This window comes from Malania oleifera, chromosome 10 (assembly GCF_029873635.1).
Source record: "Malania oleifera isolate guangnan ecotype guangnan chromosome 10, ASM2987363v1, whole genome shotgun sequence".
Lineage (NCBI taxonomy): Eukaryota > Viridiplantae > Streptophyta > Magnoliopsida > Santalales > Ximeniaceae > Malania > Malania oleifera.
In genome coordinates this window covers 80,722,131-80,737,840 of record NC_080426.1, presented here as the reverse complement: position 1 = coordinate 80,737,840, position 15,710 = coordinate 80,722,131, and the positions used below count along the sequence as shown (strand labels likewise).

The 15,710-nt window shown below is 37.9% G+C and overlaps 1 protein-coding gene across 2 annotated transcripts in view; it reads left to right on the top strand.

The window, feature by feature from the left end:
- Positions 1-800: 800 nt before the first annotated feature.
- The window catches only part of LOC131165819 (adagio protein 1), a 38,974-nt gene continuing 24,064 nt past the window's right edge, over positions 801-15,710 (top strand). The window contains exons 1-2 of one of the 2 annotated variants that reach the window (XM_058123917.1): positions 801-1,068; positions 1,182-1,432. In XM_058123917.1, coding sequence (XP_057979900.1) covers positions 1,209-1,432 — 224 coding nt within the window. In that variant the 5' untranslated portion in view covers positions 801-1,068; positions 1,182-1,208. The remainder of the gene's footprint in view (positions 1,069-1,181; positions 1,433-15,710) is intronic. The other variant, XM_058123919.1, reaches the window with a different exon arrangement.

The window sequence follows — 15,710 nt, the reverse complement described above, 5'->3', positions numbered from 1 at the left end:
TTTTTATGGTTTATGTTTTTTTGTTAAGATATTAATAAATAAAAAAATAAGTGTTGTTTTTTTTTTTAAATGTCACTTTATATGAAATATTTTTTAAAATAATAAATAAATAAATTATATTTTTAAATGAGCTCCTAACGGGTACACGTTTATGAATCGTTTATTAAATGTGCAGATGTGGGTTGATATGTTAATCATCCGTTAGTAAACGAGTAAATCTGAACCCTAACCAGTTTAGCCCCTACCTGTTTACAGTACAAACCCGACCCGCTAACCCGCTTTACCACCCATATCCTCTAGGCCACTGTTTCAGAATTAGATAGTGACTCAAAAAGACAAAGCTAATGTTTCTATCAATGACACTATATTAAACAACTTCTTTAGAAAACATATAATTAGATAACTCTATGTGAGCACAACATACTCTCTCTGAGCTCCTACTTTCACATTTAAAATACTAATATATTTATTTATTTTTTATTTATAAAATTATTTACAATATTTCAACTTTTATATAAATGATGTGAGACACTTTATATTCTAAGTATATATTTTATTTTAAATTTGTAATGTTTTTATATTTATTTTCTATATTTACGTAATTATTAACAATATTTCAAACTTTTATATGACGCGTGCGATATGGGTGGATTTTGCTAACTTTCGGTAGTTTTTGTTTTTTCCCCGAATTTTACCCGGAAATTGCCAGATACCGGTCTCCCTTGTACACACCGCCCGAATCGCGCACTAATTTGCAAAGCCACGGTTCGCGTACGCCCTAAGCGCCTTCGCTGTAGGCCGGTTGCCGGTAAGTCTTGGCCCAGATCTTTGCTCACCCACGCAAGCCCCAAGCCCGTGCGGACACCCACAGCTTGTCCTTCTCTTTCCGTCCTTCTCTAATCGTTCCCTTGCTAATTCGCTGAACATTGCCGTCCACTCGTTCTCTCTGAACCCTCGCTGCTCATATTTTCCCTAACGCTCACTTTCGCTCTCTCCCCCTCCACCAGACCCCCAGTTTTCGAAAACCCTAGCGCACGCTTACAGATACTCGCTGTTAGCTCGCTTGAGGTCTGTCTTTCTTTCTTTCTTTCTTTCTTCTTCCTCGTGTTCTCTTACTTCTCTCTCTCTCCGTCTCTCTCTTTCTCTCACACACACACTGCTTTTTGTTGCTTGAATTTGAGGTGATGGGTTGAAGGCACAACGATACCATGGAGTGGGACAGCAATTCGGATTTGAGCGGGGACGAGGAAGATGGATTCCTGCTGAATGACGGGGGGCCACTGCCCTTCCCGGTGGAGAACCTCCTCCAGACCGCTCCTTGCGGGTTTGTAGTCACTGATGCTTTGGAGCCAGACCATCCAATTATATACGTTAATACTGTGTTTGAAATGGTCACGGGTTACCGGGCTGAGGAAGTCCTCGGTCGCAATTGGTCAGTCTCTTCTTCTTGCAATGCCCTTTGCTTTATATGTCTTGTTTTATTGATGCATAGACTATTGAACATATGAAATGGGAATAATGTGGTGTGTACGAGTACATATTTATGTACATATTTACAAATAGACACACATACATGGCTGCTTTGGCTTTCTTCTGCTTTTGCATGTACTTGTATGTGTGTCTATATGTAAACTTTCAATTTGTGTAGAGTAAAATTCAGATGTAGAAATGGAGTGGGTTGTCACGATGGAAAAATGATAGGTTTGAAGATCTACAAAGCACTGTTGTGAACTTAATTACGTTGAAGGACTAATGTATTTACAATTTTAAGCACAGTGAAAATATATTGTAGGACTAAAATATTTTCTGAGAATATTGGGCATTCTTTTAGCCATAAGTTGCATAGTTCTGGTGGTGCATCTTTTGTTGGCTAGGCTTGTTTTATTAGAGCTTATGGGATCCGTTGTTTCTTATTTTGGAGGGGGTGTGCAGCAATTTATAAGCGTTTTTTGAGGTTTAGATTTTCTCATCATTTTAGACCTTTATGATGTTGTACACCCTTTATGGAATAGGAAAGGGATTTAGTAGTTGTTATATGAATTATATGGGCTGGAATATTTGGAAAAGTTTTTCTATAAACACTGGAAACTGAGGTTGGAGGTCCTAATGCTAGACTGCTGGTGTAAGATAAGTATTGTTGGTTTTTAGGTGCTATGGATTGAGGTGATTTGTTCTTTTGGGTGCGGGGGAAGAGTTTGTGCAAGGAAGATATTTTAATGCTTTAATGACAGTGTATGGTAGGGTTTTTTTTTTTTTTTTTATTTAATTTTTTATAGAAAATAAAAAATTCATTTAGAGAGAAGAAAGTATTAAGAGGATGAAAATTTTTGACAAATAGCATGAAATTGGCAGTATTAAGGAGCATGGATTCCAGATGAGAGGGTTTAGGTGTGTGATTCTTTGGGTTTATTTTCTTAGAAGTATTTTTTCTTACACCCCATAGAAACCCCTTCTCCCAATTCTTTCCTTGAAGCCACATCATTTGGAAGCCTAAGGTTCTTTTGAAGATTTGGACCTTTATTTAGACTATGATTCTTAATAGGATTGACACGCATGATTTTGCTAAAGACAAGAATGCCCTACATGTCCCTTAAGTCTTGACACATGCTTGTTGTTCTGTGATTCCATTGAAACAAAGGTGACATTCCACCTTTGGAATTCTCTCTTCTCTTGTTTCATTGAAGCTTGGGTTGTGCCTTTGATCATGGGAGATCTTTTGCTCTTGAGACATTGCGATTTTGCCTCGAATGGAAAGGATTACATTCTATGGATCAAGAGGAATGCAAGAATATTCAAATGTCGTATGAGTTCTTACTTTTCTATCCAGTCATTTTGGATAATACTTGTTGGTAGAGAGCTTGCTTTTGCTTAGTCCTCAAATATTGTCATTGCTTCTTTTTCCAGAAAAAGAAGTTCATGACCTGTGGACCTTCTGCCTCCATGCAACATTGCTTTGTCAATTTTTCACCCTTTTATGAAAATTCCCCGCTTCTGCTCCCCGTAGGAGTTTGGGCCATGTCTCAGTCTCATGTATCATGGGATACAATGGTGTTATTGGCTTCTTTTTTGGGCCATTGTTTTGGTTTTTTTTGTTTTGGGATATATCAATGTACGACCTTCAAAGGGATTGTAAGGCAGCTGTATTGTAATCTTTTCTTGGTTGTTGTTCTTTGTTCTTAGAGTACACCTTGTCCTCATTTTATTGTACTTTGTTTGAATCCTTAATAAAAATTTCTCTTATCTAAAAAGTATTGGTTCTGGTTACATATTGTTCCAAGCAGTGGTAAAAAAATAAAAGAAAAGTAATTGTTGGTGTTCCAAAGAACATAATTTATTCCTAAATCACTTTTCTATTGCTTTGGTAGAGTTTTGAGTTATTGCAAGTGATAGGCTTTGAGGTGTTGTGGGGATGCTTGTTTAGGATTATACCTTTTTGAATATCCCCGGTGTATTCCCTCCTTATGAGGCCAATATAGCATGGGAGGATGTGATGTAAGAAAAGTATTAGAATTTATACATAGAGATAGAATAGAGGTAAGAGAGACAGAATTAGAAGTGTCAAGAGAAGGAGGAAGAAGGAAGAAGAAGAAGGAGAAGAAGTTACCAAACTTTTCAAACAACCATAAATATCCGAAGAAGAATAGAGGTAAGAGAGACAGAATTAGAAGATTGTCAAGAGAAGAAGGAAGAAGGAAGAAGAAGAAGAAGACTAAATTTACCATAAACATAAAATGAAACTCCTACTCCTAGATACGAAATAAACATCGAAAGTTCTCCATTGGTGGTTCTCCATCAAGAGTTTTGAAATGGTGTAGTAGCTTTAACTTTATGAGTGAGAAGAAGAAGAAGAAGAATGAGAAGAAGAAGACCATAAATATCCCAAACTAAAATGAAACTCCTAAATAGAATTAACAAAAAATGAAACTCCTAGATACCAAATGAACATCGAAAGTTCGCCATTGGTGGTTCTCCATCAAATTCCCCTTGTTAGAGAAAACTCGACCTCGAGTTTTGAAATGGCGCAGTAGCTTTAACTTTATGAGTGGAAAGAAGGACAAAAAACAAGAAAAGAAAAAGGGCAGCTTGGTGCACAAAGCTCCTGCATATGAGTGGGAAGAAGAAGAAGACCATAAATATCCCAAACTAAAATGAAACTCCTAGATACCAAATAAACATAAAATGAAACTCCTAGATATCAAATAACATGAAAAGTTTTCCATTGGGGGTTCTCCATCAAAAGAAGAAGAAGAAGAAGCGGAAGAAGAATTACCACACTTCTAAAATGAAATCCTAGATACCAAATAAAAATCAAAAGTTCTCCATTGGTGGTTATCCATCAAATTCCCCTTGTTAGAGAAAACTCAACCTCGAGTTTTGAAATGGCGTAGTAGCTTTAACTTTATAAGTGGGAACAAAGTCAAATATTTAGGAAAATCAAGAGGAGACACGATATACAATTCATCATCAATTATCACTGGAGAGTATCTAGAAGATGCTCCAACTGCAACTAGCATTGAAGGCTGCAATGCCCTTTGATAAAGTAACAAGTCCTCCAAACAAGAAAGCAATTTAATATCCAAATCTATTGGCAGCTGAAGCAAATATGCATTTGGTCATATTCTAGGATAATGGACAACGTTTCATTAGATTTGGTTGAGGAAGATGTAGAGGGAGAAGTTGCAAGTGATGGAGGCATAAGTTACTAGATTTAGGAGAAATAATCTCAAGATCTCGACAATAGGTTCCATTATTAAAGAATTTTCTATAAACTTTGGAGCAACCAATTGTTCCTCACTATGGAAAACTGAAGTTGAAAAGCAAGATCATCGACAGACATATCTGCTTGTAGTTGGCAACTTATCTTGCTTTTTAGTGCAAGTCTCAACAACCAAGTATGGTGACCAATCAAGTTCCATATTTGGCTTAGAGGCCCAACAGTGCTTAGGGTCACTAAAGACAAGTCTATGACCTCATTTTGAGAAGATTCATGACTCATACCCACATAACTGACAAAAAAATCAAAAAATTATGCACTAGTTATATGCATGCCATTTATTTGGTCATGATATTCTACTTTGGCTTTGGTAGTTTTTGCTAGAGATTTCTTCCTTATGGCATTTGATTGTTAAAAGTATGGATTAGACGAGAATGAGTGGGATACTAATTTGAGATTTAGATGTTCTTTGGAGAGTCCGAGGAAAGCTCTCTCTCAGATTTATCCCCTTTTTATTCCTATATTAAATTCGCGGTGGGAAGAGATAGTAACATCTGTTCTTTGGAATGATACTTGGTTGGGGAATGTAGTTTTGTCCACCTATTTTCCACGCCTTTTTCACCTGAGCTAAGAGCAAGATGGGTTCATTTCTTCTTTTGTAGTTGATTCAGGTGGTCCTTTGCCCTCTTAGGATTTCCACTTTCATAGATCATTAAACAATGGGGAGATGGTAGAACTATCCTCTTTGCTAGTCTTTTTGAATAACTATCATTTTTCTTTAGAGGAGGATAGGTGGTCTTGGTCTTGGATTCTTTGGGGGTTTACTCGTGCAAATCTTTTTGTGATTTTTTGAGTAGGTCTAATTTGTCTTTTCCTCTTTATAGTTCCATTTGGAAGGCCAAATTCCCCTTTAAAATTAAGGCTTTTATCTGGTTGGTTGCGCTTGATAGAATTAATACTGATAACTTGCTGTAGGTTAGGAGACCGTTTGAAGGCTATATCCTATATCTCCAGACATACGTGTTCTTTGCTTTAACTGTTCAGAATCATCATCGCATTTGTTCATTTATTGTGACTATGCTTGGAGGGTTTGGAATAAGTTATTTGGTATTTTAGGCGATCTTGGGTGAGTTCCAAGACAATGGAGGACATTTTGGCAGTGTCTTTTGCTGGTTTTTTTGGCTGGAAAAAGGAAAGGGCAGCGCTTTGGAAATGTTCGTTTTTTGCCAGCCTTTTGGGGGTTGTGGATGGAGTGTAATGCATGCATTTTTCTAGGGAAGAAGTTGTCTCAGTTGCTGGTTTGGGAAAAGATACATTCTTTGGCTTCTCTTTGGTGTGTGGATCAAGGGAATTTTAAGAGGGTGAGCTTTTCTGATATTCAGCGCGATTGGCATTATGTGTTGGAGTGTTAGTTCATGCTAGTTTTTTTCCCTTTTTGTTTTTGAGTCTTTAGTTTGTTTCTTTGTGTTTTGTTATCTTGATTTTCCAGACTTTGTTAAGGAGATGTCTTATTCTCCTAGCTATATATTCTTATTCTATCAATGAAATTCTTCTATTATTATTAAAAAAAAAAATTCTATTATGCAACAATTTGGATGGGCACTTTTGATATCCTCAACAACTTGAGTTTTCTCTTGAACATTTTGAGTGGGCCTAGGACTACCTTTTGACCATTGAGAAGATTCATGAGTCACGTCCACTGAAGAATCAAAAAGTTGTGCAATAGTAATATGCGAATCATTTATGTAATCTTGATACTCAATGACACAAGAATTTGCATGGGCACTTATGATATTTGATTGTTTATCCTCAACAATTTAAGTTTTCTCTTGAACATCTATTGAGGATCTAGGAATACCATGTGACCATGGAGAAATTGATCTAGAATGATGAAATTCTCTAAGATAGGAAGTGGTGTTATGGGTTGGTGGTAGGAGAAATCTCTTAGCTTCCAAAGCCATGTGGTAAGCCTAAGATTAGTGGGATGTTTTTGAATTTGCACAATCATAAACTTTCTGATTTCATCTCTGAACCCTTTTTCGAACAAAATTACCTTTCTAGGTTCCTTACTAGGCACACTAATAAATGAAGTTTCTAAATTCAAGGTAATAATCGATAACACCAGAATAATGTTGTCTAAGATTACATAGTTGGTCCAGTAATTGTTGAGAATTGCCAACTATGTAGGAACCACATACATGAAACTGACTCATTTTTTCAGTATTTTTTAACTGGAGAGTAAAATATGGACCAATGCAATTTCAGACAAGTACCAAATGGATAATCAACATTAAATCAATTTCTATGGAGTCCAAGTAGTGGATTTCATACAATGTTACCAAAAGGTCCTTGCTTTGACTTTGTTGTTTCAAGATCATCTTCAAATATTTCACTCCAATTTCTTGCAAATGCTCCAAGAAAAAACCACTTTTATACTTGGAAAATGATGCTGGCACACTGAATTTATCTTCCAAAAATATATATTAAACAATTGAAGACGAGTTTCTTTAAATTAACATCAAAATTGCATGGAGGAAAACAATTTTTTGCAGTAAAAATCTCAAAACACAGCAGCTAGGTCTCAATCTGGATGCTGGCAGATCTTCAAAACTCTGAAATTGCTCTGGCAGCCCAAAATTAGGCTGTATTTCACCTTAGGAATGTGAATCAAGCTTGATACTTCACTATTCATTCAGAAAGCTTCAAAATATCAGGGAAAAATCCAATTTCTTGAAGCTGGAAGCAATTTCTCATGAATTTGGGGGATAATAGGGAAAGTCTGGAAACTTCCCCATGCGCATGGCCAGCACATGGACCATGTGAGCTGCCAGCAGGAGGTGTTAGGTTGGAAGAAGTTTTGGGATGTCTCGATGGGTATGGCAGAAGGAAGCGACACAACAGAGAAACAATGGAAGCTGCGATGCCTTGATTGCGTTTCCTTGGACATCGGTAGAGCTCTCAAGCCCTGAGCCAATCAATATTTTTCAAGTATTGCACCTCTGACCTGCCGGCAATGAAGGAATTCTAGTGAGCTTGGTCAGGAAAAGAGAAACTTTAGAGATGATAAGAATGACATAGACTTCTGCTTAGGGATTTGAAATGTGAGATTGGATTCTAGTTATGGAAAAGTTTTGTAGTCAAATTTGAAGCTCAATCTTAGTTCTAGTTTAGGCCTAGCGAACAACTTTAGGCCCAAAGTTGGGAAAGGCCAATGCAATTTGACTGCTGGATTGAAGCCCAATATGAAGCAACTTAAGCAAGGGAAGGATTATTCAGTGGTCCGATGAAAAAGGCTCAAGTTGAAACCCAATTGAGTTATATAAAGATGCATTGTTGAAGGGGCTGCCCAAATTCAATTGAGTTATTTTGGTGGTCAGATGAAAAATGCTCAATTTGATACCCAATTGAGTTATATAAAGCTGCGTTGGTGAAGGGACTGCCCAAGCCCAATCCTTTAAAGACTTCCCCTTGAGCCCACAATGTGCCTAAGGTAAGCACTAGCAAGAACGAGGAGGGGGGATTGGGTTTTTTAGAGAATGGAATTGTAGAAATACCTACTGTAACACTATGGAGGCTTTTAGTGATTTGCAATAAGATAAAGTTGAACTCGAAAGATGGGGGTCTTGATGTATGGAACATTGGGAAGCAAATACTCAGATCGGAGGGGGCGAAGACAGTTGCAAGATTTGACGAGGACAATGTTGTTTCTTTCGACTCTCATTCCATAGAAATTGAGGGGCTTCTAATTGAGAACTCACAGAGTAAAGGTGAGGCCTCAGAGGCAGGAGAGGAACTTGGTAGGGTCTTTAAAATTTGACTAGGATTATGATAATGCTATTCTTAGAGGTACAAATCTATAAAATTTTTTTGACTATACTATCTTGTATAACCAAATTGCACATTAGCCACGCACTAATTGCACTTTGTGCATAACTCTCCAAATTTTAGTGACAAGGGAGCTAGGAAACGACATTCTAGAGGCTTCAATGGTAACTCCCTAGTTTGTTGGCTTGTCATAAAAACTTCGAGTCACCTGTGTGTCATAGGGAGTCAACCGAAGAGTACTCTTTCAAAATTGTGGACTCTTAGATGATGAGAGGGAAAACTAGGTGGCTTAGTATCTTTTAGATGAGTTGGGTTTGAAATTGGTGAACCCTAAAAGGGAGAGAGTTAGGTTGATGTATAAGGTCAGCCTATATATTTTGTTTCTTCAAGAGACTAATAGACTTCTTCTAGGGGCATGCATGAGAAATTATACCCACTTCATCTAGTATTCCACCCATTTTAACGGAATCCATATTTACTTTTAACCATCTTGTGAGTTGTGCAATATGGCGATAACTTCCAAAAACTTACAAAACTACTTACCAATTACAAAGACATTTTCGGATATAAGAGCCCCCCTTTAGGTTTGGATTTTCTAACAACCTCCTGTCGCAACTAACCTTATGGTCTCTTGTTCACTTTGTTAAGTCTTACCAAAGGAAATGATGGATCAGCCTCTTTAGAGCACAACCTACTTTCAAGGGCTCACTAAAAAGAGTAAGGAGTAGATAGGGATGTTGGAAAGTGAAGCACTAATGGGTGCGATGCAACCCCCAAGAGACAAGTATGCCCTCTTCTAACTCTCCAATCCCACCCTCTCATTCACCTGGTCCTAGAAGGCTGAGTTATTTAGATTTGTCCCCAAGAGGGAAACTGAGATAAAAAAGCCACTTAATGGGAACACAGCCCACCAAGGTTTTGAATCTTTCTAAATTCTTAACGACCTAAATTGACATGAAATCTTCTCAAATATTTTGAGTAAGGTAATGACCTTATGAATTTGGCAACACTATCCTCGAAAAATACGGAATAATTTGCAAACTAGAGATGAGCCACCTCCACTTCCTCCCTCCCACATGAAGGCCTTTGATCGCCCCCAAACCCTGAGCACACATGAGCATCTACACAAGGTGTTCATCAGGGTAAACAAGAAAGAGACGACAACCTGTTCGCCTAAGCCCTCAAGTAGTTCAACCACTCTCTCCTTCTTGCAAATTAGGCTAAGGTAGAATTCACACTATTACTCGCTAGTCACTACCTTATTTCAATAAAACTCCTTGAAAAACTTGGAGATTTCATCTTGCAAAACCTCCCAATTCTTGTGTAAAAAGGTCATTGTGAGCCCATTTGGTATAGGAGCCTTATCCCTGCTCACCTTAAACATCGTTTTCTTAATTTTCTTTAGCTTCGAAAGGTCTCTCAAGCCACTATACAAGGCTCGCTTTAGTGGGTTCCAATCAAGACTAGACCCTCCACCATCATTTCTTTTCAAAAAGCTCCTTAGAAAACAATTGCTACAAAAGTTGGTAATCCTTTCCTTGATCTAAGAGTGCCCTCTCACCAAAATCCTCGATTTTGACTCAAATTCTTTGGTAAGTCCTTCTTCTTGACACCTTATTGAAGAAAAACATGAAGTTGCAATCCCCCTCGTTAACCCATTTCACCATCACTTGTTTTTTTTTTTTTTCTTGATAAAAACAAATAAATTTTATTAGAAAGGGCAAAATGCACAAGAACAAACAAAAAAGAAAATAACAAGGAGAATAAAATCCTCCCTTTACTTCAAAAGTAAATAATTTTAAGCTCACAATCTAGGTTAATACCAAACTTGATGCAAGAGAGCCAACTAGTCTCACATGTGTCTAAAGAATCCATTTGTTGAGAGCCGCAATGATCAAAGAGATAAATCACTCTACTCCCAAGGCACTTTTAGACATAGATGCTCCTTTGAATATTGTAGCATTCCTTTCTAGTCAAACACATCAAATAGTAGCCATAATAGAGCATCACCATAAAGCTTTCCTATCCTTTTCTTTACCAAAACCTCTAAATGTGATGGTACAAAACATTTTCAATGTTGACGGGCATACCCAATTCTCACCAAATATACCAAACAATTTATTCTGGATAGTCACTGTGAAAGGACAATGAAGAAACAAATGTGCGTAAGTCTCTCCACTCATTAAACAGAGGAACTAATATTTAGTGATAGGGCTTTATTGGGTCTTCTCTTTTGAAGGAAGTCATGGGGTTAATTCTTTGAAGTATCGTAGTCCAAATCAAAGCTTTTATTTTTGAGGGAGCTTTGGCTTTCCAAATCAATTGATACAAAAGATTTATCCGCAATAGGGTCACGAGTCAAATAAGCGAAAAAGGATTTAAAAGAGAATCCTCAGAAGTGTCTATGCTCCAAACCTTTTTGTCACTCCCCAAATGAGTATGGAAAGAATTGAGCAGGCTACTTATAAGGACCAAATCATTAATCTCTCATTAAGATTTCTCCCAAAATGGAAATTCCAAGATTGCCTTTCGCCTTGCAAAAGAGGAAAGGGGTATCGTGGATTAGATAATTTAAAAAAAAATGAGGGAGAAAGGCATTTTTCCTACTCAATGGTCTTCCCAAAAATGAATTGGCTCTCCATTTCCCATTGAATACTGGAGTTTAGGAAGGAAATAATCATAAATTTGAGATACAAACTTTCGAGGACTTGAATAAGTAGTTACTTCCCACTTTAGCATCCATCCATTTTTGTAGTATTCCAAATTTATTTCGAATTACCTTATGTCAAAGAGAATTAGGTTGTAAAGGAAAGTGCCATAACCATTTCCCCACCAAAGAGATGTTTTTGGACACCAAATTATCCTGACCCAAGCCTACCTCCCTTTTAGGCCTATAAACAGTCTCCCATTCTACAAGATGATCTCTACTTCCCTCTTCCCTACTCGATCATAAGAAATCCCTCATTAACTTCTCCAGGCTCTGCGCCAATCTCATAGGGATTCTAAAAAGAGAAAGGGAATACCAACGCATAAAAGATAAACAAGTGTGAATGAGGGTAATATGGCTCCCTAGAGTGAAGAATGCTCCTTTCCAACCCTTCATTCTCCTGGCTATTCTCTCAAAAACAAGGTCCTAAAAGGAGTTAGCATTGGTATTACCACCTAAGGGACGCCTAGATATGTAATAGTTCAACTCAAAACAGCACATTCTGCAAGCCTAACAAAGCATCCACATTAATTCCAAGACCCACTAGACCACTCTTCGAAAAATTAATTTTCAGCTAGATGCTTTCTTAAAGATCTGCAAGATAGTCAACAAGTTAAGAGAATCATCCCTCATTAATAATTATTTAATAGGAAGGAAATAGTATCATCTGCAAAATGAAGCTGTGAAATGGTGCAATCCTTATTGTCTATCTTTATTCCCTCCACCAACCCTCTATCTATGCCTTTCTCAATCATTCTAAAACCATCCACCACAATAGTAAAAGGAAAAAGGAGAAGAGGGGGGGGGGGGAATGGGGATCACCCTATCTTAGACCCCTAGATGCACGAAACCAAGACTTAGCCTCCCAGTTAACTATGACAGAAAAGGCCACAGAAGATAAACACTTTATAATCCGTTTTCTCCACCTCGGGTCCTCTTCTAGCCATAACCTTATCCAAGAGAATCCAGCTCACCCTATCATAAGCTTTTTCAAAGTCGAATTTCAACATGAGCCCCTCTTATTTCTTTGAACAGTATCCACAACCACCTCATTAACTTTCAAGGCAGCATCTAGGATTTGTCTGTTACCTCTAAAAGTTCTCGGAATTGTAGAGAGAGTGTCCTCAGTAATATTAGCCAATCTTCTAGATAGCACCTTAGCCAAGATCTTATAAACACTAGTAGCCAAACTAATTGGTCTAAAGCCCTTGACCTTAACAGCACCTTCATTTTTGGGCATCGAGGTGATAAAAGTAGAATTCATACTCCTTCCTACAACTCCATTATCAAAGAATTCAAGAAAACTTTAAGAATGTCTGATACATTGGCAGCATCAAGGTTCTGCGACCATGGAGGAGTTAAAAGAGAAGAAGAGGAAGGGAAGAGAGAGGAGATACAAGGGGGAAACTCACATTCACTTCTATTCAAATTCAACATCAACTGCTTACAGCATGGCTTTCACACACTATTTAAAAGAAAGCCTCTTCACATGAAATTACATATAAACCTCTAAAACCGCATTACATAACAAACATACCCCTAGAATACACAAAGACTACAAACAAGCCCCCAAATATGCATAATATTCTACATCAACTCTCCCCGAATTGGGGAAAAATTGGCCTCAGCTTTTGAAATTTTGGAGGATCAGAAGTAAGAAGCTAACTTGGAATCTTCGAAATCTAGCGGTTGAATGAGAAAAGAAACCATGTTCCATTGGCAGCACCGTAGACCTGAGTTGAGAATTAGCATCAATGAACATATTGGGGATGACAAACTTAACGATAGGAATGTTTGAAAGACTTTGGATGTCTTCAAACACATGCATTTTGTTGCTTGTAGTGTTCAAGTTGAGTAAAAGTGACTGAATTTTTGTCTTGGTTGATTGGTAAAGCGGACTTTGAAACGATTTTCTTCCCATTAGAATGGAAGACATGTGTGTTCTCAAGCCCTTGAGTCACACCCAAATCATCCAACCAAGGAGAACTAAGGAGTACACGGCCAATCTTCATAGGTAGGATATCATACCAAACATCAGCCAAATATTCACCCATTTGGATAGGAGCCAAACATCTCTTGCGAACATGTATAGTAGAGTTATCAACCCAAGATATCACATAAGGCTTTGGGTGGGGTTCCGGATGAAGTTGCATTCGAGTGACTCCATTATGGAAACCACATTCATTGGACATCTTCTATCAATGATGATTTTCCAAACCTTTTCGCCACATTTGAGAAAGGTGTTGAAAAGCTTAAAATTGTGCCCATAGTTTGGCAAATGGCATTCCTTTTTTCTAATTTGTCACCATGTTGCTGAATTTATACAGATATGTTCTGCAGCTTTATATCCCCAAAAGCCCTTTAACACAACTTCCTACAAGCCTAACTCCCACTTTCTCTAAAACTATTGTCAATTCACCTTTGATGTTCATTGTCCTGCTGAAATGAAACAAATTCACAAAGAAAACTCACAAATTACAGCAACAAATCTGGTTTTTAATGCTGGAGTGACAATTTCTGGGATTTCGTGCCAAATTATTGTGCTTGCCTGCTATATATTGTGTCCACAATCAAAATATCCCCTTGTAAGTCAAAATATTGTGTAGAAGGTCCAAAATCTCGCGATTGAAGCAATTTCTTGTGAAACTGGAAGCAGGAGAAGACTTAGGCAGAGTCCCACTCGCAGGTTGCTGGGCATGGGGCGCATGAGTTGCCAGTGGCAAGACTCTAGCGATGAAACTGCTGTCAAGAGTAGATCTGGTGATGGGGATTACAGTTGTTGTGGTGGTGGGATGAAGAAAGTACAGGAGGTTGGGACTTTTGAACAGCCGACGACTGAAGAAGTTTGTCGGGCGTGTGGGGCCATACAACTGGTCGGATGGTGATGAAATTTTGAGGGGAAGGGTTTTAAAGATTTCTGTTTTCAATTGAATGGGGGTGTTGTAGGATGGTGGCTGGAAAGGAGTGTTCGAGCAAATGGGACATTGCTGGAATTTCAGAAAGAAGTTCAGAAACTGCCTTTGAATGTCTTTTTTTTTTATTTTTATTTTTTTAATACTACTGAAATTTCAGAACAGTGTTGATGAGATGAGAGACTGACAGAGAGGAACAGTGATTAATGGAGAGAATGGATGAAGAAGATGAAGAAGAGAAGGAGAAGAGAAACAGAGAAAAAGAAAGAAGGCAGAAGGCTGCTGGGCAGCAGAGGATTAGGGACAGATCAGGAGATCAGAACAGAGAAAAGAAAGAAGAAGAAGAGAGGAGGAGAAGAAGAGAAGAAATCAGAAATAGAGAGGGAACTGAGAGAATTAGGAGAGAAAATTAGAAGAAGAGAAGAAAATAGGGAGAGAAGAACAGGGAAGAAGAGAAAAGACAAGGGGAAGATAGGTTGGGATTGAAATGGAAGAATGGAGATAGACATTGGGCTGTGATACCGAGGACAAATTATAAGAGAAGAAGGGGAAGGGAGGAGAGAGGAGATAACAAGGGGGAAACTTATGTTCACTTCAATTCAAATTCATACTTCTAACAATATGGCTTTCACACACTATTTAAAAGAAAGCCTCTTCACATGAAACTACATATAAACCCCTGAAACTGCATTACATTACAAACATACCCTCTGGAATAGACAAATACTACAAACAAGCCCCCAAATACACATTATATCTGCTAATTAATCTAAACACATAATAATCTACTGATTAAACCCAACAATTCTCGATCCAATTCTTCTTAAGTAGGCTCTAACATGAATCTTTCCAAGGTCTTGGTTCTTGTCCTACATCAACGTCTCCCTTCAATATCTTCCAACTATCCTGAAAGAAAACCATTGTAAAGCTATCTGGACCTAGGTCTTTTTCTCCTTCCCTCTCAAAAATTGATCTTTTGTTCTCCTCTTCCTCAAAAGGTCTCTCTTACCATGCATCCTTATCAGCTGATATAGGATGCCAACCCAACCCCTCAACCATGATTCTTCCCTCATCCTCCTCATGAAGAAGGTTCCTATAGAAATTTGTAATCAAACTCTCAATATGTATGGGATCCTTTATAGTCTCTTCCCTATCATCCTCAAGTTCTTTAATAAGGTTCCTTCTCCTTCTATCAGTTGCCACCCTATGAAAAAGTCTAGAATTACAGTCCCCATAATTGACCCAATTCATTCTAGATTCCTGTCTCCACTCATCTCTTCCCAGACTGTTTGTTCAAACTCATTGGATGACTGAAATCGTCTACAAACAATGTCTCAGAAAGAGGGTTGACCTGTCAACCAATCTATCAATTGCATCCATTTCCTTACGAATACCTTTTTTCTAGAAAAAAACATGCCAAAAGTCTCCAAATTCCAATTTTTTAATTTTTCTTTTGAACACCTCAATCTTTTCATAAAACACCAACCTTCCTAACCTCTGCGGTGCACTCTCCCCAACATTTCCTAACCTGATTCTGAAAATCAGGATGGCT